The sequence below is a fragment of the Ailuropoda melanoleuca genome, unplaced genomic scaffold, assembly GCF_002007445.2.
Source record: "Ailuropoda melanoleuca isolate Jingjing unplaced genomic scaffold, ASM200744v2 unplaced-scaffold5950, whole genome shotgun sequence".
NCBI lineage: Eukaryota > Metazoa > Chordata > Mammalia > Carnivora > Ursidae > Ailuropoda > Ailuropoda melanoleuca.
The window spans coordinates 118,841-138,114 of NW_023233281.1; the positions used below are offsets into that span (position 1 = coordinate 118,841).

Consider the following 19,274-nt stretch of genomic DNA (forward strand, 5'->3'; position numbering starts at 1 on the left):
AAAAAAAGGAGGCCCTGTATAAATAGCAGGTTTTCTGTATCTCGTGTTGGCTGCTCTGCTGTTTCTCCAGGTGGGTGGGGTTCACTCCATAGTCATAGTGGTGACACGGGCGAGCCCCTGTGTCCCGGCCCCTGGGATCCAGCTCTTTCAAACTCACACCCCAAGGGCATCCCTAAAGCAGCCGCTCAGAGCTGTGGGTCTCTGAGCGAACAGGACCGAGGTCAGTGATTTCCACCCCCGCCCCCCCCACAGAGCTGCAGAGGACGGAGCTTCGGCTGGGGTGTCGCTACTCCAACCTGAGGTCGCAGGCAACGTTCTTAGCCCATACTTTCAGTGATGTCAGGATACCAACATCTTAAGCTCCTCAGTGGACCGTACCCGTCAGCGTCCACCTCATGCTTTTAGATAGTATGTTTCTCTAACACTTCAGAAGGCAAATTCTGTGGTTGTGGCTATTTTAGTTTTAAAAGCATTATTTGTCTAGGTGCATCTATTTGTGAGTAAAGTGTGAAGTGCTAAAAGGGTAAATATTATTGTTTTTTTTTCCTCCTACTTAAATCTTGATGGGCTATGCTTTTGTTTCTGATGTTTTGTTTAGAAATGCAAAATAAGATGTTTTGGAGTCTCAGTGTGTCTGTGTGTGGCATCTCCTGGCTCTGTGTTTTTAACAGCATGGCATCCCGGGTTAGGGGGGTCATTACAGATCCTGCAGGAAGGTTCTACGCGTTAGAGACAGTGTCTTGTTGTCAAGGGCCCCGTAACAGGAGCCTTAAGGATGGAAACTTTGGTGTATTTTTGTGATGTAATGTTTTATAAGGATGTATTTTCTTAGACAAATGGGTAAAATCTATGTCTCTAGCTGAATTAAGCCTTCCCTGGAAAAGGAAAATTCATGACTTCCCTTTCTGGGCTGTTTTGTTCCGGACGGCATGCTGTCCTGCAGCCGGTCCTGTGAGCTTGTGAGGTGTGTCCTGTATTCCCTCGTAAGCCTGTGCTATCCCCGGGAGAGGCTGCGCCTTCCTTCACTCCTCCCAGCGAGCGGCGTGCTCTGCACCAGGTGCTGGAGTGCAGGGATTGGACGTGTATGGCACACATCTGCATGAACACACACACACACTTGCATGAACACACACGCCTGTCTGGATGCACACACACCCATGTGCACACACACCTACATGAACATGCACATGTGTGCAAACACACACCTGCCTGGATGCCCACACCTGTGTGAATGTGCATTGCACACACTTGAGTGAACCTACCCCACATACACCTGCACGAATGCACACACCTGAGTGAACACACACACACCTGTCTGAACACGCATGCACACACACACACACGAGGTAGACATATCAGCACAGGCACTAACATGAGATCTGTGTCATGGTCGCAGCCACTCTGCATTAAACGCGCCACACACATGATTTCACCAAAGCCCTGAGTTAGGTGCTAATATCACCTTGTACAGATGCAGAAACTGAGGTTTAGGCAGAGGAACGTGATCGGTTTGTTAAAAGTCCTACAGGCAGTGAGTGAAAGATCAGGATTTAACTACCAGTTAGTCTGACTCTAACCAGTACCCTGCTCAGAGGTGTCAGGCTTGTGGGGGGTTGATGACAGACAGACAGACCGACAGATGGAGACGTCAGGGCTTGGGTCAGGCGTGAGGCTTATGGATAACGTGGCATCAGATGGAAAGGTCAGGAGAGTCAGGCAGAGCAGCTGGCAGCGTCAGAGATCTCCATGGACCCTAGAGGGGCCTCGTTTGTACATGTTATCTTCTCCCAACAGAAAATGCTCCACAACCAGCCGAGTCTTTCTTGAGCACTTTGAGGACTAAAATATAACTTGGACTCTATTCCACCAGACGATTAAGTAAGCCGTATTAAACTGTAATCTGCGGTTATACTGTCACTAAGATATGATGTTTGGATGTGTTTCACCATTCGACTATTAAATACGTTCTTATAGAAACAGAAAAACAGAGGAGAATAGGAAATAAAATCTGCCTCGGAGACTCACTGGCCCCTTGACAGACGCGGGGACGTCATGAGTGCAGACTTGACTGTGGACACCGAGTACGTTGTGTCAGTAGGTGGCATGGGATCGAAAGAGGATGAAGAGGATTTGGAAAAGTGTGAGCATAAGCAAGGACATTATTCTTTGGGTAAAAATGCTGAGGAATCCATCCAGGCGTGTGAAAGTGGCCCTCCAAGGAAAGGGCTGCAAACCTCTTCAGAGTGAGAGCAACACTTAGCAAAAGCGTCCTTCCGAAAAAGGACTGTGTCCTCCTGCTCAGAGGTGAAATTCATATGTCATCCAGAGCGCAAGTGGTGACCCCTGAAGGCTTAGCGGTGTCCCTACCACCAAGGAAATCTTAAGCAAAAAACCCCAGCTGCCTCGAGTCTCACAATGTGTATTCTAATTCAGCTGGGGGAAAGTTCTCCCACGGAGGTGCCCTTGGAATCTAGTGAAGCAGCTGAGGGAAGGGACACGTGGCTCTGTGTGAGGCCCCAGACAGCCTCCCACGCACCCCACACGTCTGTGGTCACTCGGCACGTCACGAGGTGCATGGGACGGGCTCCCGTGGGAAGAGCTGAGCGGGGCAGAGGGATGGCACCTTGGTCCCCGGGGAGGGGCTCTCTAGCTACGGTGTAGTGTCCTCGACGGGGCTCCCTGCCTGATACAGATGCCCAAGTGGATGCTTCCCTCCTGTCTGCTCACGCACCTGTGCGGAAGCTTGGGCGACACATGTTTNTGCCTCGAGTCTCACAATGTGTATTCTAATTCAGCTGGGGGAAAGTTCTCCCACGGAGGTGCCCTTGGAATCTAGTGAAGCAGCTGAGGGAAGGGACACGTGGCTCTGTGTGAGGCCCCAGACAGCCTCCCACGCACCCCACACGTCTGTGGTCACTCGGCACGTCACGAGGTGCATGGGACGGGCTCCCGTGGGAAGAGCTGAGCGGGGCAGAGGGATGGCACCTTGGTCCCCGGGGAGGGGCTTTCTAGCTACGGTGTAGTGTCCTCGACGGGGCTCCCTGCCTGATACAGATGCCCAAGTGGATGCTTCCCTCCTGTCTGCTCGCGCACCTGTGTGGAAGCTTGGGCGACACATGTTCGTGACTTTGGCTATCACGGGGCAGTGGTAAAACCTGCTGGATTGTTTAAGCCCTTTGCAGGCTGTGTGGTTTTGTGGGACTCTTGTAAGTGGCTGGCATTCCTCAGGACGGCCTCCTCCAGCCAGACGCAAATGCCTCCTGACTTTGGGGGATTATTGCTGATATCTGTGTTTGTCCTTTAATGGGGGGGGGTGCAGAATCCAGATGGAGGTCATGTGAACATCTGACCAGAGTGAGAAGAGTAAACTGTTACTTTCCTACTGGGGCAGCAGGTCCGTGTTTATCCTTGGGGTCTCTTGGAAAAGCAGCCTTGGCTGGCCCGGGGCCCCCACCTGCTGTGAGGACTCCTCTGTCAGCCTTCCTCTCTCCAGCCATTGTTCATCTTCGACTGAGTTTTTAGACTTTTGCACTTGTGTCCCTTCCAACTACTTGTTTTAACCTATCATAATTTAAAATATTTCGTTGTAAGATACGAAATACTTTCAGGCTTCTAGAAAAGTTGCAAACACAGTAGAGAGAGTTCCTATGTGGCTTTCGCCCAACTTCTAGGGTGAAAACCGGGAGGTGAACGGTGACATGGTCCTCAACACTGAGCTGCAGACCTAATTCGTGTTGTGTCCATTTTCCAGGATGCTACCGTGGATTAATAGTCCTGGCTCCTCAGTGTCCTTGAATCTGGGGCAGCTCCTCAGTCTGTCCTTCCTTGTCTTTCGTGACCTGGGTGCCCCCTGAGTGTTCTGGTGGGTGCTTTACAGAGCAGCTGTCCACTTGGATTTATTTGNAGGCTTCTAGAAAAGTTGCAAACACAGTAGAGAGAGTTCCTATGTGGCTTTCGCCCAACTTCTAGGGTGAAAACCGGGAGGTGAACGGTGACATGGTCCTCAACACTGAGCTGCAGACCTAATTCGTGTTGTGTCCATTTTCCAGGATGCTACCATGGATTAACAGTCCTGGCTCCTCAGTGTCCTTGAATCTGGAGCAGCTCCTCAGTCTGTCCTTCCTTGTCTTTCGTGACCTGGGTGCCCCCTGAGTGTTCTGGTGGGTGCTTTACAGAGCAGCTGTCCACTGGGATTTATCTCGTGCTTTCCTGTGATGAGATCGACAATGTTCCTTTGTGGTCAGTGCGCAGCAGAAGCGATGCTGACATAGGCTCTCACCTGGTTGACAGGTGGCTTCCCAGGTCTCTCCCCTGCAACGTCATTAGTTTTCTCTTTGTGATTAGTAAGTATCTGGGGGCAATACCTTGGTGCTTTGCCCATCTCTTGGTCGTTTTGAGATGCTGGCCCACAGATGTGAGCATTCCGTGGTGGGTCTTGCTGCAGCCAGCATTGCTGAGGTCTGTGTCTGATGACGATGACCCGTTTCTTGCAGGTGCTAGAACGTCCTCTGCTACNCTTTCCTGTGATGAGATCGACAATGTTCCTTTGTGGTCAGTGCGCAGCAGAAGCGATGCTGACATAGGCTCTCACCTGGTTGACAGGTGGCTTCCCAGGTCTCTCCCCTGCAACATCATTAGTTTTCTCTTTGTGATTAGTAAGTATCTGGGGGCAATACCTTTGTGCTTTGCCCATCTCTTCTTGGTCGTCTTGAGATGCCGGCCCACAGATGTGAGCATTCCGTGGTGGGTCTTGCTGCAGCCAGCATTGCTGAGGTCTGTGTCTGATGATGATGACCCGTTTCTTGCAGGTGCTAGAACGTCCTCTGCTATGCAGCTTGTCTGTGCAGAAGGTGCTGCCCCTGCTCCCCTGTCTGTTTGTTATTCCAGGTACTTACTTGTATCAGTGTGGGCTCGTGGATGTTTAGTTTATTCTATGGGCTATAATCTAAAATGATCACACTTGTTCTTGTTATTATTTTGTGCAAATTGATCCAACTTTGGCTCTTGGGAGCTCCTTCAGCTTCTCCCCGATCTCTGTCGACATCTTTTTTGAGCAACCTCTTACTTCCTGATTCATCTTGCACTGCCTGCACCTGCCTGCAGTCCACAACCTCTCCCGACGCCCTGTCCCCTGTGTGGGAGGGTGGCATGAGACCCCGGGCCCCGTGCCTCGGATGTGCCTCCGCGGGGGCTGTCCGCATCCGTACGGCATCTGAGCAGTCAGACAGGACCGTGGTGGCTCGCCAGCTCGTGTCTGCACAGCTGTCTGCAGCCCCTGCATGTGCATGAAGACCTGAGTTCAGGTTGACCTCTTCGATTCCAGTCGAGAGATCAATACCATGAATCTTCCTTATTAGTGACTTCCCTCCCCACCGAGAGGACTGGCTCTCGCCTGTCATTTACATTGCTGTTTCTTTCAGTTCTGGCAGTCACATGAACTGAGTCTCCAGGAGAAACAAATCCATGCAGGAGAGTGTGTGTGATGTATGTATGGTTCTTTGCGTCTGCAGGCTGACAGTTGCCACAGGAAGAGCTGCTTCCAGAAGTCGCTTTACTTCCTCGTGTTCTTCTCCAGCATCTTCCCGCTGGTGTGCAGTTCCTCTACAACATGGTTAAGGTCATTTGCTTTCGTTTCTGTTCTAACCTGGGCTCCCCTCACATTCTGTTGCAGTTTAGTTCTTGGTTTTTGGGGTGGGCAGGACAGCATGGCTGTGAGAGCTGGAGCCTAGCCGAGTCCCGCCAGCCTGGGCCATCTTCCCTCCCTCCCTGTGCTCCCCATCGGAGTGCTGACATCCTGGCCCCCCTCCCTCCTTGCGCTCCCCACTGGCCGCAGGGGACCTGCAGGGAACCCGTCTCCTGTGCTTCTGCTGCACACATGAGCGGATGCACGTATGCTTTCCCGTGCCCTCCTCTTTCCAACATTCGTGTAAGACATTGTAGGTGTAGTTTGGAATGAAGTCATTCGCTCATGTCTTGTGATCAAATAATAAAACCAGGGCAGAGGTTTTGTCAGATCTGGCCCTTTGAAGTCTCCAAACAATAATAAATAAGCCCATAAGCCAAAGCCACAGTCTGGGTCAGGTAATCGTAATGACAGATGTAGAGAAAGGACACTCAAGCAGGTAGCAGCTGTGTCTGACTACTAGGCCTTGCTTGGCCTCCTTTTTTATTTTTATTTTTTTTCTTATGGTTTTCTTTTTTTAAATTCTGTATTTAATTCATAATATTGGTTTCAGGGGTAGAGGTCAGTGATTCATCACTCTTATATCACATCCAGTGCTCACCACATCACATGCCCTCCTTAATGCCTGTACCCAGTTACGCCATCCCTCCACCCCCTCCCTTCCAGCAACCCTCAGTTTGTTTCCTATGGTTAAGAGTCTTTTGTAGTTTGTCTCCCTCTCTGATTACATCTTGTTTTATTTTTCTTTCCTTCCCCTATGTTCATTTGTTTTGTTTCTTAAATTCCACGTATGAGTGAGGTCATCTGATAATTGTCTTTCTCTGATTGACTTATTTCACTTAGCGTAACACCCTCTAGTCCCTCCACATCATTGCCAATGGCAGCATTTCTTTCTTTTTGATGGCTGAGTGATAATATTCCATTGTACATCTTCTTTATCCATTCGTCTGTTGAAGGACACCTTGGCTCCTTCCACAGTTTGGCTATTGTGGACATTGCCGCTATGAACGTTGGGGTGCAGGCGCCCCTTTGGATCATTACATTTGTATCTTTGGGGTCAATACCTAGTAGTGCAATCGTTGGGTCATAGGACAGATTTATTTTCAACTTTTTGAGGAACATCCGTACTGTTTTCAGAGTGGCTGCCCCAGCTTGCATTCCCACCAGCAGTGTAGGAGGGATCCCCTTTCTCTGCATCCTCGCAACGTCTGTGGTTTCCTGTCTTGTTGATTTTAGACCTGACCTGTGTGAGGTGGGATCTCAGTGTGGCTTTGATTTGTGCTTCCCTGATGCCGAGTGATGTGGAGCATTTCCCCATGTGTCTGTCAGCCGTTTGTATGTCTTCTCTGGAGAAGTGTCTTCTTAAACATTGTCGAATTCAATGGGATGCAGGCATAGAGGGTGTGGGCCTAGCGGAGCTGTGTTGACTCGGGGGGGGGGGCTGGAGGCTGGAAGCTAAGCTGGGGCAGTAGCAGGTGGAGCGTTCTGTGGCCATCTCCTGCCAGTGGCTCCACTGGTGTCTGGGGAACAGAATTCGCATGTGGCCCAAGAAAATGTGGGGCTCTGGGAGAAGCTGGCTCAGAGTTCAGTCCTGGCGCTTAGCCTGGGTTAGGGGCGAAGGCACATCCCTGTCCTAAGGCAATGGCTTCTTTCTGGAGCCGGGGCTCTGGTAGGGAGCCGTGGCATTCCTGGCTCAGGGAGCGTGCATTCCTCAGCCATAGCCAGAGCCGAGAACACGCAGCTCTGGCCAGGAACGCGTGGGGCCCCAGGAGGAAGCACACAGGGTGTTGTGTGTGACTGGGAGCTTTGCGAAGCGCCCCACCCCGCCCCCCGCCCCCACCCTGTGCAGTGGCTTTTACCCTTCCTCACCGCTGAGTGCCGTCGCGTGGACACGGATGGTCTTCACCAAAAGACACTCTTAAGGTGGTGGAGTGTTGCTCTCTGTAAGTCACACCTGAATGACAAACAGCCCAGGCGCTGTGGAGCGGGAGGAGTGGTGGCTGGCAGTGTGTCTGTCCATCTCTGCGGCTGACCAGTGGTGTTCAGCTGCATCAAAGCCAGGAGAACGCCTGTACCTACTTAGAGCTGCTCTGAGAAGCTTGCTTGGGTGTGAGGTGGCTTCTTCCCTGAGCACAGAAGGCTGAGCTGGAAGAAAACCGTGTTGTCATCTCCTCCACACGACCTGCTGATTTTGTGAACAGATCACCATCAGAACAGGACGTATTTCAACAGAACATAAAGTCCTCAGACGCTGAAATGGTCACTGTTTCCCAGAGCATTTGTACAGTGACTCTGGGGCTGCACGAGTTTCACACGTTGAAGAAAACTGGGTCCGATGTGGCTGATAACAGGCAAACCCCGTTCGCTTTTCTCCACAGCCCTGACAGCTCAGGGGCCTCCACCCATGCCCCGCTGAAGCAGTTCTAGGCTCTCTGTCCCTGTCTGTCCCTGTCCGTCTGTCTCTCGCACACACTTACATACCGCAAACGCCTGACCATCTTTACCTGTGTGTCCAGAGCACAACAGTTTTCCTCTTTGAGGACGATGTATCTGAATTCAAGGAGATAAAGAAAAGCACCTCTCCAGCCCTAAGGTCCCCGGGGCACGCGGCACAGGGGAACCCCCCAGGGCCTGCCATTCCCAGTGCTGCCTCTCTGTGGAACTCTGAGCTGCCTGCCCGGGGAAAGAGTGGACTCAGGCAATCCTTCCCCCCCCCCCGCCCCGAGCTGTCATGGGCACAGACTTCAAGGAAGAATGCAAATCCCCAGCACGGTTGAGGTCACCCCTTCTCAGCAGAGCAGGTAGCACGCTGCAAATCCAAAGCAGTATCCCGTCATTGCAGGGACCTAGTGTGTTAGGATGGGTGGAGTGAGGGCTTTATTCATGGTGGGGCTCACGCTAAAATCCCCGCCTCATTGGGGATACTTGCATGCTTAGTGAGCACAGGTAGCCGTGTTGGTGCCACGTGGCTGTGTGTGCATCCAGCAGAGCTCGGAGGCATTAAAGCTGACTGATTCTCACAGCAACAGCTGCAGCAGAGGGAGCGGGGCGTGACAGGATGGCCCGGGCCATTTGTGTTGGAAGGAAGGCGTCTCCTTACTCTGTCTGGAAGAGGCTCTCCATACACGGTTAGCTGCTGTTTACTTGGACGTGGCGGGTTAGTCCATAAGCTGTTATGGCAGGCTTAGTTCCCCACCGGTCTATGATGGATGATTTGCCAACTGGTTTATCAGAATGCCGATTGTCAGTGCATACAAGGCGTGAAGAAGCCCCTTCTTCGTCCCACTGCGATGTTTGTGTTGTGAGTTGCTCTCCATTTATGTTGGGGCGTTTGCACATGTGGGTTCCTCACTGGCCCTAGCGTTTCAGGCTTGGGACTGACTGGCCAACCCATGGCACGGTATATTTTCTGTGAAAGAGTGTTTCTCTCTGCAGACCTGAGAATCACTACGTACAGTTGAACTTTCTATTTGCTCATGGGAATGAGTAGGTCTGAGCGCTGGCCATCCCTGGGATACACTAACTCCCCAGTCCCCTCTCCCAGCCCCTGGCCAGCACCATCCCACTCTCCGTCTCCATGAACTTGACTACTGCAGGGGCCTCCCTGTAGAATCATTACAGTCTTTGTGTTTTTGTGAGTGACTTCTCTCACTCAGCAGAATGTAATGTCCTTCAAGTCCATCCATATTGGCAGGTGTCAAAATTCCCTCTGTTTTTTTGGCAGGTGTCAAAATTCCCTCTGTTTTTTTGGGCCGGAAACTGCTGCATTGTATGTGCACCTGACATAGTCTTCGTTCACCCAGTGATGGACATTGGGGAGCTGTCATCTTTAGGTTCTTGTGACTGATGCTACTGAGAACATGAGTGTGCATACTCGTGCACCTGCTTTCATTTCTTTGGGGGTTTACATCCAGAAGTGCAGTTGCTGGGGGTGCCTGGGTAGCGCAGTTGTTAAGCGTCTGCCTTCGGCTCAGGGCGTGATCCCGGCATTCTGGGATGGAGTACCATATCGGGCTCCTCCGCTGGGAACCTGCTTCTTCCTCTCCCACTCCCCTGCTGTGTTCCCTCTCTCGCTGGCTGTCTCTCTGTCACATAAATAAATAAAATCGTAAAAAAAAAAAAAGTGCAGCTGCTGGAGCATATGGTCATGAGAAAAATTTTTTTGAGAAAACAAATGCTGTGCTATATAGAGCATTTTTGAGTCTATTACGTTGTAGCCAACGAGCATATATTAAATAACAATGTATCTTTAAAAACTAGGTATCAGGTTCAATTTTAGAAGGTTTTCAGATCTGAGCTACTAATGTAGTTAATAAACGTATAATATCCAGAAAAATCTATTGTGACGCGAGCACTAGCGAGCCCAACGGGGCCCCCCACCCAAACATGTGTCCATTGCCCCGTGGCCATCGTGGATATAGTATGAGGTTCTAAATTGAGATGAGTTTCTGTTAACTTTTTTTTTTTTTTCCAGAGATGCCAAGATTGCATCTAGTGATCATATGAGGATTGGGGGCAGTGAAGAGATGGCCTGGCTACAGATCTGTGAGCCTACGGAGAAGGACAAAGGGAAATACACCTTTGAGATTTATGACGGCAAAGACAACCATCAGCGCTCACTCGACCTGTCTGGTCAGGGTAAGATAATCATTCTTTAGCGTCTCCTAATTTTGTGTTCACTGATCCGTTCCTAGAAGAGGAAACACTCTGATTTTATGATTTTCATTCAGAGAAAATTATTTCTGAATAATCAGTTTATTCCTTTGGCTGTTTGTCCATTTTCATTAAGTCAATTCACCGGTAAAGCTCCTGAGTGAGGGAAAAGCCAAACACACCAAAACCATTAAACTGTACGAAACATTTCCTTACAGCGTTCGATGAGGCCTTTGCAGAATTCCAGCAGCTCAAGTAAGATTTGCATGTCTGCTCGGATTTGCATGGTCTGCATGATGGTCTCTCCCCCGGGGCTGCTCAGGGGAGCTGGGAACGTGGGGGGCCCCTGGTGCCCACATAAAAATGGCTATTTACGCAGCTTAGTGTGCAGAGGGCAGGCGTTCTTCTAAACTGTACATGTTTTTATCAATTAACTTTCTAGAGTCATCATAGCCCTGGGTTGCTTTAAATGGTGAAAATAACGGACTTCTGAAATAGTTATAATTATGGCAACACATCAGACAGAGTGATTTTTTTCATGTTATATATTTAGGTTCTTTTTAAAGACTTTATTTTTTTTTTGAACGATTTTATCACAGCAAAATTGAGATGAAGGTGCAGAGATTTCCCAAGTACTCCCTGCCCGTCCCATGCCCAGCCCCCCCCCCCCCGCACCAGACGGTGCATTTGTCACCAGCGATAAACCCGCAGGTCACATCCTCACCCACAGTCTGTGGGGACCTCAGGGTTCCCTCCAGCCATTGTCCATTCTGTGGGTTTGGACAAGTGTAAGATGATGCGTGTCCACTGCTGTAGGATCACACAAGACATACTCACTACCCTAAAAGCCCTCTGGGCTCCATCTATTCTCGCCTCCCTCCCCTGTCCTCTTGTCAGCCACTGATCACCAATCCCTTTCCCATCTCCGTGGTTTGGCTTTTCCCAGCACCTCCTGGAGTTGGAATCGTGCAGCGTGTAGACTTTCGGATTGCCATCCTTTGTGTAGGGATCTGCATTTAGAGTTCCTCTATGCCTTTGTGTGGCTTGAAGCCTTGTTTATTTTTAGTGGTCAATATCCCATTGTTCTGAGCAACTTTTTAAAGAATCCCTTGAGATCTCTAAACATGTATCTGAATTTTGGAGTATCCAAAAAGGAGAGCCGTCACTGGCCATACTAGCTTGTTCAATAAATGTGTGTTGAACAGATGAACAGATGGCTAAGATAAATCAGAAACCAGTGTTTTCAAAAATACTAAAAATTTCCAGTGCAATCTGGTGAGTTTGGTGAAAAAAGAAATCTCTCCAACCTACACGCTCGAACCCTGAGCTTTTCCATGCGTTTCACCAGCCAACAGATGGGGCGTCCTGCCACCACCCTTAGCAGCAGCGGGAGAGGTCGGGAAAAATGCACTGACATAGTGTGGAGTTCTCAGGTGCTTGCTGCAAATGTGTTCTTCTAAGCGGATGCAAACACACATCCTCCTTCCTTTCGCTTTCGTGTCCGCAAAGCTCTGAAATGTACGATGCTTGTTGTGGTCGTGTTTTCTCACGACTATCTTTTTATTCTGTCTGCTCCCTTTGATTTTTAGGGCAGCTGCTTTTGCGGAGAAGAGTAAGTACATTATAACAAACACCTCCGATTATTTTGGGTGGGGCAAAAGGGACCACACTTTAAGAGTTTTAATGTTGTGCGTTAAATGTTAAATAGCAAACCTGCTCGCCCACACTGGAGAAACTTCCATGACTCCCCAAAACCTACACTCCTGATTCTGCCAACACATCCCACACCACCCAACCCAGCCTGGCTTTCCACTTGGCTCCTTGTTACGCCTGGGGCCTCCTTTCTCCCTTCCACCCTCCGCCTTTTTGCTCTGTGTTCTTTTATGAGATGCTCAGGCAGGTGTGGCCTAGGGAGAGGCTCAGGAAATCCGTTTATCACACTTGCAGGTCCTAGCGACGGGAGGCATACCCCCCTGAGCACTGGGTCAGGAGGCAGAGGCAGGGGTGAAGGGCATGGTTAGGCCATGGCCTTTGTTGGGGTTTCCATGGGACAGGCAGGCGGGCATGGTAAACCGTCTAGGACTGGCCCGTTTGAATCATTTCATTGGGCTTTGGTCAACAGGTGTGGTCGCTAGTGGCCGAGCCCCAGGCCCTGGCATGATCAAGGTAGAGGAATATTGCTCCCGGGTGCAGGGGCAGTTGGGGGAGGGAGCTCGGAGGGACATTGCCTCCCGGGTGCAGGGGCAGGAAGGGAAGCAGGGTGGAGGGGGAGGCAGGGTGGAGGGGGAGGCAGGGCGGAGGGGCATTGCTTCCCGGATGAGGGATCGGTGGAGGTGTCCTGGCTCCAGGTGGGTTGGTTGGTCTATCACAGGCTGGGCCCTTTGTTCTCTGAGAATTGGCTCCCCTGGGCAGGGCCATGTCCTTAGCCACGAAGGTTTCTAGAATGTCAAAGCATCATAATATACAGCAAATAGACTCCTGTAGGGTCCACTGCCCTTGGAAGGCCCTGCTCTCTAGACGCACAGGACCCCTCTGCCTTCCAGGATGCGTATAGCTGTATATGGTTCCCTGCGTGGAGCCCTTGGTGGGCTCACGCATGTCCCTCGTTCCCTCGAGGGCATTCACAGCTGTCCCCTGCACAGGACCCGACACTCCTCCTGAGCCCCCCACTTCATATACACAGTAGCGGGAGCCCCTCCCTGTATTGGTTTGTATCCACATGTTGCTCTGCATTTGGCCTACTCTGTAGAAACGTCCCCACTGATAGATTTCTGAATGAGTCACCTTCGTATTACAGATCGTGGCAAGGTGATTGGTGGCTTACCTGACGTGGTGACCATAATGGAGGGCAAGGTAAGAACAGACAGCAGGGCACAGAGTTAGGACAGTATGGGGTTTTGGCAGTGCAATGCAGTCCCCCCTCCTGGGTCCCAGCATGGGGAGCCTGGGGAGGGGATTGCATGTTGCTCAGCCCCAAGAGGACGGGGAGCTCCCCACCCACCGCGATGCTTGTCTTAGGCTGCTTCTGGTAACCCTTATGTTATCAAAGGATGGAAGAGTTTACTCTCCTGAACCCACAAACAGCAGTGTTAGGAGTACGGGGACGCGGTGCCTGACTCGGGCATCACAGAGCAGGTGTGTGGCAGCTGTGGGTTCCAGGCCCCCGTGTCCATCCCGTCCGGGGCCCTTCACGGCAGTAACTGCAGAGAGAGCGGGCAGGCCACACCCGCACCCACACGACGCACGGGCCTGTAGGAAGGCGGGAACTACCTGCGGCAAGGAGAGATGAAAAACATCTCTGCTCAGTTGTCAAGGTCATTTTGGAATTTATAGCAGAAACCACTAATTGGAGGTTTAGTTTGTGGCTGGTCAGGGGAGTGACTGACCTCTAATGGGTACATTGGTCAGTCTTCAGCCATTCTAACTCAATGTCCAGGGGACATAGACACTTGAGAGAATTTTATTAGGCCTTTTCTTTAGCAACTAAAGAAAGCCTAGAGAGTTCCTGAGCCGCAGTCGTGGTGGGTCTCCCAACAGGGGTGTGAGCGAGGTGTGAGCGGCAGCCCCGCTGTCTCGTGGGCTGAGCACGCGTGCTCACTAAGTGTCCACAGTGTGGTCGCTGCATCTGACTCACAGCTTACAAGACAGCATCTTCTCTGGATTTCCCAGAGGCACTGGCAAAATGGATCCATGAGTTGGAATAGAAAGGAAATTTGGAAAACAGCTAAATATATCTCCTGTAAAATGTAGAGTTTAATTACCTCTACATTCTTTAATCGACATAGGCCATGGATGAAGATTGAGAATAAATAGAAAAAAATCATCATGGCTTTTTCTCATGAGCTGCCCCACGAGGCTGCGAGCTTATTTGCATCCTGCTGTCTTTGGATCCCTCACGTCTAGCTTGGCGCTTGCGTAGAGAAAGGCCTGGTGACTCACTGAGCTATATGGAGGGTGGGTAAACACTTGGCTGACCCATCCCCTTGGGAGAGCCAGTATGCCTTCCCTGTTTCTAACCCTCCCTTCTCTGCCCAACCTCCCCTCCCAAAGACCTTGAACCTGACCTGCACGGTGTTTGGAAACCCTGACCCCGAAGTGGTGTGGCTCAAGAATGAAAAGGACCTCGAGCTCAGTGACCACTTCTCAGTCAAGGTGGAGCAGGCCAAGTACGTCAGCATGACCATCAAGGGCGTGACCTCTGAGGATTCGGGCAAGTACAGCATGAACGTCAAGAACAAGTACGGAGGCGAGAAGATCGACGTCACTGTCAGCGTGTACAAGCCCGGAGAAAAGATCCCAGACATCTCACCACCCCAGCAGGCGAAACCAAAGCTCATTCCCGCATCGGGCTCCGTGCTGGCCCAGTAAAGGAGGAGCCGCCTGGGGGTGGACGGCTACCTGAGTGCTGTGTGCTTGTTCAAACGGTGACCGTGAGTGAGGTCACGTGTGCCGATGGTCCAGCATGCGTTAACGCTTTTAGTTTTGGCATTTGGTCGTTATTATTTTATGTCCCTCTAAGGGCAAAAGCTCAGGTTGTTTGCACCAGGCTAAACCAGCTTATGTCTGTGGATACCGACCGAGAGTGGGTTGCGAGGCGCCTGCTCAGGTTTCTGTGGATGCTGGCCCGGGATGCAAAGCCCCCAGCATGCTGCACATGCGGTCTGTGGCATGGACAGCCTAGCAGCTCCGAAATCCTGCTTGTAGAGCCTTGCACGCATGTGCCCCTGGCTGCACTCTGTTTTCTCTCGCTGTAGACAAATAAAACTTTAAGAGGCGACTTGTGTGGTTCTCCTGTATCAAGCCGGACCTGTCTCCATCGGCTCCCTCTCTGGGCTCAATGATGGATTATCATGTGGTAGCACAGCCAGGGGCACATGAACATGCAATCTGGAGACGGGGTGGGGGCACAGATCACACTCGCAGTATTTACCCAGCCGGGCTTGGTGGCAGCTCCGAGACTGGCTGGGACAGCGGCCCGCAGGACCATCGTTCCTGAGAAGGTGCGTACCTCGTGGGGGCTTAGAGATGTTCTGTGCTTATGAAAGCACAGATCTAAAAATCTCTGTAGAGGAAAACAGGATGTGTGGACAGACATGGTCCTCTTTAGTGTGCTAATTAACTAGTTAGAGGTTTTAGAAAGAAAAGAGGCATCATTTGAAATGGTCAGAGCAGGAGCCGTGGAGGAACACTGGAAATTTGGCTGACTCTGGGTCTCTCGGTGAAGTTAAACAAAATGGATGGCCAAACATAGCCTTTCTTTGAACTCTTTCTTCCTTTTTTGGGAAGAGGCTGAAATTCCTTGGGCACCAGATTCCTACCTCAATATTTTAGTTTTATATTAAACATATTGATATTATCAGAAAAAGCTTTTGGTAGTTCATAACATTTTAATGTCTCTGTCATTAAGGCCAATCCAAACTCGATGAGATTGTGTTATATTTTCCTAAGGTCGTAAATGAAACCCTGAAATTTAAATATGTCCCTAATAAGGCCAGCCAGCTGAGCAGGTTTTTATAGTAGGGAAAGTGAGCATCAGCAAGAATTTTTAAAAGTAGTTTTACTTTCTCCATCGTGCAGGTGAACTTTCGCTGACTTTGTCGTTACTGCAGAGCTGGACGGTGTTTGCTAAACATCTTGGCAAGGGGAGACACACACGGATTTTCCTAAATTTGGCCTTTATTTAATGAAACAGGACTTGCTTATTTTCTAGTTTAAATAGTCATTTTTGTTTAGAAATTATAGTTCATGGGAAAGAATGAATTTCTTAAAGCCATATAATTTTTTGGGGGGTAGACTTTATATTTTTAGAGTTGTTTCTGGTTCACAGCAAAATTGAGAAGAAGGTGCAGAGGTTTCCCGAGTGCCTCCCTCCCCCACCATCAGCATCCCCTCTGGACGGGGCAGTTGTCACCACTGATGACCCCCATGGACACATCGTCATCACCCGGAGTCCTCAGTCGACATCAGGGTCACTGTGGTGTGGCACGCTCTGTGGGTTTGCACAGATGTGTGATGACACGTACCCACCGTGACAGGGTCACACAGAGTAGTCTCACTGCCTGAAACCCTCTGTGCTTGTCCCTCCCTCCTCCCACAGCCCTGGCAGCCACCATCTTTATCTCTTTACAGTCTCCACGGTTTTGACTTACATCAAACTTAGGTCTATACAACAGTTTCAAGGACTGTAGAGTTCCATGTGCCCTTCCCGTAGTTCTCCCCGTGGTTAACATTTTATGCTTTCATGGTGCATTTGCCAGAACGAAGGAGCCAACATTGGTCTGCCCATATTAACTGCAGATGGCTTTCAGACCCACGCCCTTTCTGGGACACCACCTTGCGGTTCACTGTCTCTTCTCCCCAGTCTGGTCTGAGACAGTTCCTGTCTTCCCTTGTTTTGCAAGACTGTGATGGTTTTGGGGATGTGCTCCAGTCTGGGTCTACCCGACATATTCTCATGATAGTCTCGGTGACGGGCTTTGGGAAGACCCCAGCGGGGAGGTGCCTGACACCCACACAGCAGGGTGACACCAGCCTTTGTCATGCATTGAGATAGTGCCAGCCTGCTTCTCCCGGTGGCGTTACTGATTCCCCCTTTCCTGCTCTATTCTTGGCTCCGAGTCATTTGGGCCAGGCCATGCTCAAGGGACGGGGTCTGTGGAATGGAGCTCCTCTTGGAGGGGAGGACATCTACATAAGTTACTTAGGGTTCTTCTGTGAGGAAGATGTGTCTCTTCCTTCCCTTTTACTTCTCCGTTCAGTCATGTATGTGTATCGGTGTGGACTCCTGAACGCGTGTCCTGCTCTGAGTTAGAATCCGAAGCTGTGCTATTATCTTGCTGCTCAGGCTGTCCCTGATCTGGCCCCAAGTGCTCTGTCACCATCTGTTTTGAGCACTTCCTGACTTCCTGGCTCTAGCGGACCCTCCAGGCTCACCTTGTGACTTCCCTGCCCTGGACTCCGCCATTTCTCCAGGGCCCCCGGTTCCTCGTACTGGAGAAGGGGTTGCAGAATCCAAGGTCTAGGTGTTGGGGGTCGTTTAATATTTTTTATCCCACACGCCTTCCCCTACTATATTTATGCAAATGTCCCACAATATAGGTAATCCCAATATGATTACTGGTTACTCCCTGGAAGTCAGAATGTGAAGAACTAAGTACCCGGGGAAGATATCTGTGTTATCCGTTAACTATCTAGAAGTCCATTAAATGTCTGAGGAACCGTTGTCTGCCTTTCTAGAATCCACACCCAAGTTGGGAGCAAACGCGCTGGCCTAGGATCAGGAGATGGGGTTGAGGAGAGCTCATTGCTCAGTTAGAGAAAGCCACTCAGGCTCTGGGAACCTTACTGGCTCCCTCTGAATCCTGTGCCCCTGTAACAGCTGTGAGAAGTATGGAGGTGGCTGGGTGAGGCACTGATTCTCTGAACAAAGAAATACAATTTATTTCAGAACCGCATGACGGCACACTTCCTACGTCCAACACATCACGCTTCTCCATCCCTTAACACTTTGGTTTATGTTTCCTAAGAACAAGGAACAAAGTATCCTCTTACGTTACCATAGTCTAGTCATCAAATAAAGGGAACTCACCTTTGATACGAAACTGTAATGTATGATCCATATTCTGACCTAGCTAGTTATCCCAGTAATAGGCTCTAGAGGTCCCCTCAGTCCAAGATCCAGGCTGGGATTGTGTATCACATTTAGTTGTTATGTCTCTTGACTTTTCTCAAGTCTGGGACAGTTCCCCACCCTTCTATGTCTTCAATTATGTTGTTAGTTTCAAAGGACACAGGTCAGTTATTTTATGGAACATTTCTTAATTTGGGTTTGCTGATGTTACCTCATGATTAAGTTCAAGCTGTGCATCCCTGGTTGTGTGACTATTTGTATTAGTTAGCGTTCTTCAGAGACAGAGAACCAATAGAAGATAGAGGATAGATAGATGGTATGTAGATGGATGGATAGATCTGTGGATAGGTACATAGATAGATTAAGTAGATATGTAGATGGATGGATGGATGGATGGATGGATGGATGGATGATGGATGGATAGATAGAATAGATAGATGGATGATGGGTGGATAGATAGAATAGATAGATGGATGATGGGTGGATAGATAGAATAGATAGATGGATGATGGGTGGATGGATAGATGGATGGATGGATAGAATAGATACATAGATGGATTATGGATGGATAGAATAGATAGATGGATGATGGGTGGATGGATAGATGGATGGATGGATACGTAGATAGATAGCTCAGTATGAGAAGATTTATTACAGGAATAGCTGACGTGGTTATGGAGGCTGGAAAATCCCACCATCTGTGTCTGCACGTGGAGGTTCAAGAGAACCAGTGGTGAAATCTGGCCCAAATCCGAAAGCCTAAGATGTCCAAGGGCAGAAGGAGGCTGTCTCAGCTCAGGCAGAGTGAGTTCACTGTCCTACACCTTTTTTGCTCCGATAGGGCCCCAGTGGATTAGAGGATGCCCACCCCCACAGGGGAGGAAGGGGCTTCTGTGCTCAACTCCCCAATTCACATGCTGTTCTCTGTCTCTGACTCACTGCTGTGCCCCACTGTCCGCCTTCAGCCAGACTGCAGTGTCTGGTCTTCAGCACTCAGTGTGGGCATTCTCCTTCTTGGGTGATACATCTGTGCGTTGTGTCTCCGAGCTCTCCTCGCATGCCCCTCCACAGCCTCTCTCTGCTGGCATCCAAGGGAAGGGATTCCCCTGGTGATCGGAAGCTCCCCTAGTAAAAGGCTAAAGTCAGGGTTCACACGTGGTTTCCTCTGACGGTTGTTGCAGTAGGAAAGGCCTATGACCCAGACACGACTTCCCCCTGCTCACACCTCTGTGTGCCGGCCAATGACATTGCCCTGGCCAAGGACAAGCAAGGATACGCGTTGTCCATGCATCCTGCCCCGGGTCCCGG

At 50.2% G+C, this 19,274-nt stretch overlaps 1 protein-coding gene across 1 annotated transcript in view; it reads left to right on the top strand.

Annotated features, from left to right (window-relative positions):
* The window catches only part of MYOM2 (myomesin 2), a 106,197-nt gene extending 91,084 nt beyond the window's left edge, over positions 1–15,113 (top strand). The window contains exons 34-38 of the mRNA XM_034652412.1: positions 10,158–10,321; positions 10,555–10,591; positions 11,926–11,948; positions 13,134–13,189; positions 14,387–15,113. Of these exons, the coding sequence (XP_034508303.1) occupies positions 10,158–10,321; positions 10,555–10,591; positions 11,926–11,948; positions 13,134–13,189; positions 14,387–14,704 (598 nt within the window). The 3' untranslated portion in view covers positions 14,705–15,113. The remainder of the gene's footprint in view (positions 1–10,157; positions 10,322–10,554; positions 10,592–11,925; positions 11,949–13,133; positions 13,190–14,386) is intronic.
* Positions 15,114–19,274: the final 4,161 nt, after the last annotated feature.